Source organism: Lepisosteus oculatus, chromosome 9, assembly GCF_040954835.1.
Source record: "Lepisosteus oculatus isolate fLepOcu1 chromosome 9, fLepOcu1.hap2, whole genome shotgun sequence".
In the NCBI taxonomy this organism is placed as follows: domain Eukaryota; kingdom Metazoa; phylum Chordata; class Actinopteri; order Semionotiformes; family Lepisosteidae; genus Lepisosteus; species Lepisosteus oculatus.
The window spans coordinates 11,944,302-11,953,629 of NC_090704.1; the positions used below are offsets into that span (position 1 = coordinate 11,944,302).

The window sequence follows — 9,328 nt, forward strand, 5'->3', positions numbered from 1 at the left end:
GACTAGTTCTATATTCCAGGGCTCATCTTGGGATGCCTCAGCCACATCTAACTCACTTGCAGTGCATTGGTTACCCTCTTTTTCTTTTCTTTTCCTCTTCACTCCTGAGCCACCTCCAAGCACCCCAGTGGAACCCATGGAACCATTCTTGTTCCTGTAGTCTAGTTTTCTCATTCTCTCTATGGGAGCTCTGCCCATGCTTGTGCTGTCCAGAGCCTTCTAGTAGCTGACATGGGAACAGAGATGGATCGCTGTCAGTCCAGTCCAAATGGACAGTCCTCCTACTGGACAGTCAAGACTGGCGTTTTCCTGCCTGGCCAGGGAGATCGGACTCCTCTGCACAGTGAAACCTATGCTTATTTAACATAAAGACAGTGCCCCCCCCCATGCTTTTTTCTACTACTTCGACAATTTCAATCAATTTAGAGTGTGCTATAATATTATTGAAAATTGTTTACAAAAGACACCTTCATTTCTCAAATAAAAGCTTGACAACTTATGATCCGATGAGGGTTTGTAATTGATTATTTGAAGAAATTACTGTATGTGATGTATGAACTTTGGAACTCCCTCCAGCTGTTTCTAGTAATCTTTTAATATTGTTTTTTAGCTTTTGGAAATAATACCTGCTATACTCGGTTCAATGTATTGTTCATGGGAAATCTTTAAGACGACTACTTATATTTCTATTTAATTAAAAACATTATTGTAGGTTTTATTTATGTGTTTAGTATTTCATCTTGAGAGAGTGAGAGCTCTTGTTTGTGATCAACAGGGCTGTTTTACTTGGGAGACTTGAGAAAATATACAACTTATACTCTATTAGGGGCGTCACAGGTGCTGGAAAGGTGGGCTATGCGATAGTTCATCTGCTGGGTTCAAAGGGAATAAAGTGTGCTGCCGAGGAACATAGCGAGGTAATTTGCTCTGAGTTAATAGAAGAATTAGCATCTGTGCATTAAGGCATCACTTGTCATTGTAGCAGAATATCTTCTCTTAACAGTATAGATGCCGCTGGTTGAGCCCCAAGGTACTTCTGTGTCTTAACACCAGCAGACAGAAAGATAGATGGGAGATCTCCGAGAGTGAGAGAGAGAGAAAACAGCAAACCACCTGATTCTGTGTCTGGGATGCAGGAGTTGTTTATTGGGAAGCATCCTAGGCCAAACAGGAACAGAAATTTGTGAAGGCCTGGTTTTTGATGAAGAATGGGGGAATAGCTGAGCATCAGTATGTACTGTATATGCATGTTTCAGTGCCTGGTGATTTATGTAGACAGAATAAGCTGGGCAACACAGAGTTAGTTTACTGAATGGCTTCTGAATCTGTTCTTGGGAAGCTTGATGTTTCATATCACTCTGCCATAAGTTTATCACTGGTATCTCCTAAACATACACTGTATATTTCAGTTTAGACAGCGATATTGAAGAATGCAACACTTTTTGAGATTAGATAGTTTATTGGCAAGGACTAAGATTTCTGAAGTATAACGTTTCAGTATGATAATTCTCAAAACAATAACAGTTCCAAAAAAAATGCTGGTGCTTACATAACATGTCAGTTGATCAAGATATGAAGGAAATATTCACAATGTTGGGTGACAATACATGTTTGATATTGCAAGAAGTTTATTGCAGGAACATACTGTGCTTTGTCATTTACTGTACTTTGAACAGTTTAATGGTAGTTTCCAATCTTGTTCAATGAATTACGGTTCATGTATTTATTGCAACAAATACTGTGATATGCATTAATAAACACGAATTTTATTTAAAGACAAATTAAGCAGTCTACTTTTTAATTAGTTATGTTGAAGGTACTCTGCAACAATGCTCAGAGCCTTTATCCACAAACAGGTAGATTAACTTTACCATCATTGCATTTTAATCTAAGTGGATTATTTCCTTTTAGAGATTTGCCATCAATACACGCAAACTCACAATATTCGTTGTGTTTGATAAATACCAGTTCTGATTCTCTAAATCTGAGCCTCAGATTATTTCTCTTCATGTCATCCAGTGTCACAGTACATGGTTCTAAAATGAAATGAAACAATCAGTACATGCAGAAAGAAACATGAATACATACTGTACAATTCAATAACATTGCTGATATACAGTAGCTGCACATGTCTTTCAGCTAACTCTTTACAATGAAGAAGTCACAGTGGTCACTGTTCCATGGCAAACTGGGGATACAGTGTCCAGCTCAAGGTTATTCATCAGTACTGTGCTGATTTGTACACATCCCAGACTTGAACTCACAATGTCTGGATATGGGGCTTGACTTGTCTTCCAAACAAGTGCCTTCCCTGATCAAATGTGCTAAAAACGTGCACAATGTCTTCATTTTAATCATTTTCAATCTACGTAAATTTTCCTTCCCTGTCAGTGATGATGGGAAAAACATTTTCTAACAATAGAAATTATATACTTGCTTGGTTACTAGGTTATGTTAGTTTACTTCTTGTAATCAGGAATGACAGTTAATTTCATTTGTGCATGTACAGTACATAGCGCATGAATATCACACCATTTTTGCTATTTTTGCTATGTAATAAATAGGTTATCTATAGCAGCATGAAGTAATTGTCCACCACTCCATGACTGAGCTGTTTTTCTGCAAGCAATTCTTCTTAATGACATGTATGAATTTACATTGTTGTAAAAGACAAGCTATGCCTCCTTGCATTTAAAAAAGGATTTGGCAAAATGGAGAATGATTACAAATCTACAGTAGAGGGTTGAGCTATCATATGAGCCACCTCAGAAAACAAGACCGATTTGATCATTTTTATTGATTGATTTGAATTTAAATTGAAACCTGGAACTGAAATTTAATGTTATTTTCTCTCACTGTTGTTTAAAACATATTTAACACTAGTGAATAAGGAAAATAATGAGGTCAATATTAAGGTTAAAATAATTACATACCTAAACATTTAGGTAGAGTAGTCCATTCTCCTCTTGTACATGTAATTGTATTTGATCCTTCCACTTCGTAAAACTTTTGACATCTGTATGTAACACGATCACCAGAATCATAGCTAGACTTTGTCCAGCCTTCAATATCTGCATTTGTGACAACTGGAGGCTGTCCACAAAATGTTGGTGCTAAACATAAAATATAGATTGAAACTGTAATGTCAGGAAATAGACTGAAACAGGAAAATATGTTATCACCTCCCCTAACAAACACCAAATTTTATGGAGATTACCATTTGTTCTTTGAATAATGGAATGTTTTCGTTTTCAGTTTCGGTTCAGGATTTGCAGTTTTTTGTTGCAGTATAATTTTTTAATACTAAAATGAACTTACTTATACCCAGCTAAAATAAAATATTTTTATAACTCACATGTTATTAGCATGTCAGAATTTCCAAATAATTCAACTAATTTACAAATTCTCAGCTAAAAATATGAGCCATTGCAACACCATTGTGTTAATGTGTCATTGTGGAAACCATAATTGAGGCTTTACAAGCTACGTTTTCAGTGTTCCACATCAATTCTGTGATCTTCTGCATGTCACTTCCATATCTTTCGACTGCTATTTCAATTTTCTTCCAGAAAACAAAGCGAAAGATGTGCTTTTTTTCACAAAGAGCATGAGTGCCAGTTAAGGTGAAAGACAAGAGAAGCCATTATGAGGTGAAGTGTAGCAGTGTTTTATGTTTGTAAATGTCTTTCTGTTGCACCAGAGTGGACATGTCTCCTTGTTTTATACAGTAATTGGAACTTTGTTGCTGTGAAAATGCAAAATATTAGTTTTTGTGTGACACAAAATTAATTAAACATTTCTAGAATCACTTTTAAAGACTACAAAAGAGTGCTGTAAAATATCACAAAGGATTTCCTCCAGAATTGTATAACAACAATGATGTGCTTTCTGGATATTTTCCTGTCTTGGATACCGAGGTGTCTTATTAGGCTTCCTAATAATCCCCTATTCATAATAATCTATGAATTGGCTTCATCACTGATAGCTGGCGAGTGTACTGGCACACTGTGGCTGCCGTTGCATTATCCAGGTGGGTGCTGCACATTGGTGGTGGTGGAAGGGAGTCCTCATTACTTATAAAGCACTTTGAGTGCAGTGTCCAGAAATGCACTATACAAGTGTAATTAATTATTATTAACCATTGCGCCATTGTGCCACCCTATTGTGTACAGCATTACAAGATTATTCTATTGTCACTATAATGGTACAATGCTATTGCAATGTTACCACACTTTTGACATTTTCCAACATTGATTAACAATATTAACAATATTGCCTGAAGCTTAAAATTTGCATTGCCACAATATCATATCATTCTGTTTTCACAATGAAACATCAAAGTTACTCACAGCACACTGGTGTTGTTGTCCACCTCCCACGCCTACATTGCACATAACTTTGTCCCTGAAAATGAAACTTGTTTTCGCATTCATATTCCACCTTTTCCCCTTCTCTGTAGGATTTCTTTCTTGGGGAAAGCAATTTTCCTTTATGTACATCTGGTGGGCTGCCACAGGACAAAACTAAGGAGTTGAAGGCAAATAGTGATTGGTCAATAGTAAAAACAACAATTTCTATTTACTGTATTTTCAAATGTTACATGAAAAAGGTACTTAAACTGTTATTTGTAAAACAGCACCCTCATTCATTTCAATTATAGCTACAATACATCTTTTATTAAAATGTCAATTCAAATGTTAATATCTGCAGTATTCCTGGTTTTTAATAGTTATGATGGAAATGGCTGTTCTTCAATGTCTGTATAAACATAACATAACATAAACAATCAGGTAATGAGTCAAAACAGAAATTAAAACTTGCACATTATAAATGTACATTGTTTTGCATTTGTCTCCCATCTAAGATTTAAAAAGAACATAAAACAGAACAAATAGGTGCTGCATTAAAATATCAATCTTTAAACCATGAAAGGTCTGTGGTCTACCTTCCACCTTATAATTCCCACAGTAATTTACTCACCTGGCAAATGTCCATACTTAAGGTCAGAGTCTCATCAGGCTGGATCTTATCCTGGCTTCTGTATTGTTAAGCATACTTAGGTGATATAACTCCTTCTCCCCTTGGATGGGATACTAGTCAATTAAACCGCAGTCTCCAACAGTTCTAGTAACCATTTGCATAGCTGATTGGGCTGCACAGGCTGGGGATAAGGTACCTTCCTCAGTCGGGTCTGCAGTGGGATTTCAACTCTTAACTTTCCAACTAAGAGTCTGGAGCCCTAGCCACTACTCTGTATTGTCTCTCACTACCCAATCAAGTGGATTGAGGTAAAACAGAGAAACTAAAACAAAACAGCCAAGGCTTCTTGAGTTTTTTGTTTGAAATCAGGAATAAAAGGTGACGTAAAAGCCACAAACCTTACCTTTACATGTAGGAAATGGGCTACTCCAATTCCCATTTGTGGTACAAAAAATTTGAGATTCTCCATTCAAGTGTGTATCAGGAGAAGCACATTCAAAAAGCAATGCACTTCCATATGGAATGGGCTCATTATTTTCCGGCACTCCCTTAACAATTATGTCATCCGTTGTTTCTTCCAAAATGCACTTGACCACTAATAGAAATTACATTTAAGATAATAAATTTACACAGCTCAGGAAATTATTATTTTATTTGATTTTTAAGTGTCATGTTTACTTACTAAATTGTAAACTGGGAAATATTAAGGTATGTTCAAATAACAATCAGACAAAGAAGATATATAGTATATATAATGAAAACAATAAAGACAACTCCATTCAAGTGTGTATCAGGAGAAGCACATTCAAAAAGCAATGCACTTCCATATGGAATGGGCTCATTATTTTCCGGCACTCCCTTAACAATTATGTCATCCGTTGTTTCTTCCAAAATGCACTTGACCACTAATAGAAATTACATTTAAGATAATAAATTTACACAGCTCAGGAAATTATTATTTGATTTGATTTTTAAATGTCATGTTTACTTACTAAATTGTAAACTGGGAAATATTAAGGTATGTTCAAATAACAATCAGACAAAGAAGATATACAGTATATATAATGAAAACAATAAAGACAACTCTTTTTCACGCAAGTTTGTCTAGATCAAGTATTAAGTATTTCATACAACATGGGTTGTGAAAGTTTAGAACAAGCTATCCAAGTTGTTGAAATAGACATATAAGCTTTTATCCAGAAATGACTCAATCCAAGGAACAAGAAAAAAAACAAACCAGATTATTCACATTCATAATCTTTCTTATCTTCTGTATATTAAAATAACAATAATGAAAAACATTCACATGGTGAAAACATTTATTGATTGGAATAAAAGCATTAAACTATTCTTTGAGATTGGTTGGGAAATGTAATAGTCTAATTTCTTGAACAGATCTTTAAAGAGAAAGTTTTAAACACAAAATCTATTTAATACAAAATTAACTTTTAGTTAGGATCTACTCCTGATTTACCAAATATACAACTGAAATATCACATTATTGTTTAGCTATTTTATGTACGTGTGTTCTTAGTGATTCATTTTAATATTGTTGGTGATTTTTACTAAAGGGGTACTCTTGTTCATTTAAAAATGTCGCCAAAAGTGTTACAACATTTTGAAAGAATATTCACCTTCTTCCATTTATGCTCTTTTTTAAATTAATGTTAAAGTTATAGTTTGTATTCTTCATAACAGTACTTGCTGTTATTTATCTTCTTTCAGGGATAAAAGTGTCCAATTTAATCATTCAAACTTTTATTTTCTTAAATAAAAATTGGACCTTTGTTGCTTCAGTTGTAATGAAAATATTACCTTCACAATGAGGGGTATTTTGACTCCATCCATCTGCTCTGCAAGTTTTGGTATCCCTTTGGCTTGCCATCTGATAGCTGAGTAATGAAAATTCAAATTAGAGGTTTAATTATTTTTGTTTGTTTCTATTATTGCTTGGACAGATGCAGAGGCACAAAATTTAAACTCGCTTTTTTTCCAGTCACAGCTTTTTCAGATCCTAATGAGAAGTGTATGTCTAGTAACTTTTATTTTTTACTTTGCATTGCATTACATAAATACAGTATAAATACTGAAGTCTGCTAAAATCATTCTTATGTGCAGGAATATTATAATAACCTATAATTACCTACTTTGCGCAAAATTGCCTAGAAAATGGGAATAATAATGCATTATACAAATGGTATATACCTTGGTAAATCTAATCACAACATTTGTCACATTTTCTGTTCATGTTTCAAAAAAGTGTGTGAAAAGGTCAAGCCCTAATCTCACCCACTTCTACCAACTATGTATAAATATCAGGTTTACTCACTTGTGCATTTCATTTTAACATCCCTCCTTCCATCCCATTTTCACCCTGGCTCATCCTCAATTAAAAGGAAGGGATCTGACAACTTTATCCTTCTGAATGGGTTTTAATTCACCTCGGCCAGGTCATTTATGCCAATAATGTTCATTCATTACAGTCACATATCTTTTCTGTCTTAATTATAGTGTATCTGAACCACCAAATAGAGTTTGAAATGCTGATATGTGTGCAAAACCTACCCTTCATTGCAGATATATTGAATTTCAGCTCCAAATACAAAGTCTGCACCATGTATTAACTGAAAACGCCCATTTAATACATCTCCAGGATGTCCACACTGCTTTGCTAAAAAGTGAAACACATTGGAGAAATTAATTTGATAAATTCTGCATAGGAAATATGATTTTGTATTTTCCGAATGAAAAAACTTCAGAGGAATCTGAACTGCAACACACAAAAATTAAAGTAAAAAAAAACATTTATTAAAAAGAAGGGCTTCTGTTGGATACATCCCATAACAATTTGTTTGTTAATCACAGAGACTTAGTGTCTGTCATCACATGGAGTTTCCTTTTCAGACTAATTTTGATCATATTCAAAATGTATTGGTATTTGTACAATAAATGCATTTTGCCTTTAATGGAACAACCAACTGGATGCTGTTTAGCCTTAGAAATGTACTATACATGCATAAATATCATATAGTTTTATATTAATTTTATAGTTTTATTTTTTCAAATTTCATTACGTACTTACGTTCACACCTTCCAGGACGATGTACTACCCAGTATTGTTTTTCACACTTGTAACTAATTCTTCCTCTTGAAACATATCCAGAGTGACAAGTGAAATATAATAAATCTCCATTTGTGTAGTTATCCTTCACATATTCTTTCGAAACATAAGCATTGGCAACGTTTGGGATGTATGAGCAGGCTGCAAGAATGCACAAGAATAGCGAAAACGTTCCAATTAGAAGCTCAAGGTAACATAAAAGTAACATAAATGTGTTACTGAAAAGTAACAGAATCCTATTTGGTTTCAAACACAGCACTTGGTACATATGTTTTCTGACTTTCTCAAATAAAATTAATATGCTAGTTATAGATGTAGAGATTTACTGCATAAGTGAAATATACAGTATGATATTTATTTGGAAGAATATATAGTTATTGTTGCATTATGAGAAAGATACCCTATGAAAAATAATTGTTGAAATTCTTTATAAAAAAAGTCATTATCAAAAAACAATAATAAGATTCTTGTGATTACAAAACCACACAATATTAATATCTATAAGAACTGTATCAATATTACTTTTATCTTTCTCTCTCATCTAGTACTAAACCTTTTTTAATGACTAAAGAGTAGAATAATAGAATTATTAGAATCACTTACCTGATGTTTTTGTTAAAACATCAACACAACCCCATATAAGAAAAAACAAAACAACGTGTGAAGAGACCATTTTAGTTACTGTGCAACTCTGTTGACCAGACTGAATAGCACACATTAAAACCCACAAAAACCCACACAAAGGAGAGAATGTGCTTGCTAGTTAGTTTCTGTAGTCACCACACATAACTTTTTTTCTTTTGTTTAAATAGCTCCTTGAATCAATATGTTATGTAAACACATTGATCATAGGGCAAAAAGAAAAAAAACTTAACTGTTACATGCCCAACAATGTGTTCTATCTGTCAGTGATCACAAACCTGTGATTATGTATTCATGTGTCCATAGTTGTTATAAAGGAACAAGTAATAGGTTTTGATGAAGGCTCCACAGCAGAAACTTTGTTTTCTTTCTTCTCTTTTCATCACAGAATAAACCTATTACTTTCCAGCATGCTGCATGCTGACGCAGATACCCACCTGAACTTGTTGTTAACTTGTTGTTATAAATACACCTTTCATGGTTTGAGTGATTTTAACAGCAAGAAAAAGTTGCTATGAATTATATGATATATGCATATATATTTAGCAGGAATGGTACCTTGATTCTTCCTCCTTAACTTTTTTG

The 9,328-nt window shown here is 34.0% G+C and overlaps 1 protein-coding gene across 1 annotated transcript; it reads right to left on the reverse strand.

The window, feature by feature from the left end:
- Window positions 1-1,439: 1,439 nt before the first annotated feature.
- On the reverse strand, window positions 1,440-8,891 carry LOC102682242 (complement factor H-related protein 5-like). Its single transcript, XM_015355468.2, has 9 exons — window positions 8,705-8,891; window positions 8,063-8,242; window positions 7,546-7,651; window positions 6,796-6,872; window positions 5,704-5,885; window positions 5,384-5,585; window positions 4,350-4,523; window positions 2,934-3,113; window positions 1,440-2,036 (listed from the first exon to the last, which is right to left on the reverse strand). The coding sequence occupies exons 1-9, from the start codon at window positions 8,817-8,819 to the stop codon at window positions 1,843-1,845; spliced, it is 1,410 nt and encodes a 469-aa protein (XP_015210954.1). The 5' UTR covers window positions 8,820-8,891; the 3' UTR covers window positions 1,440-1,842.
- Window positions 8,892-9,328: the final 437 nt, after the last annotated feature.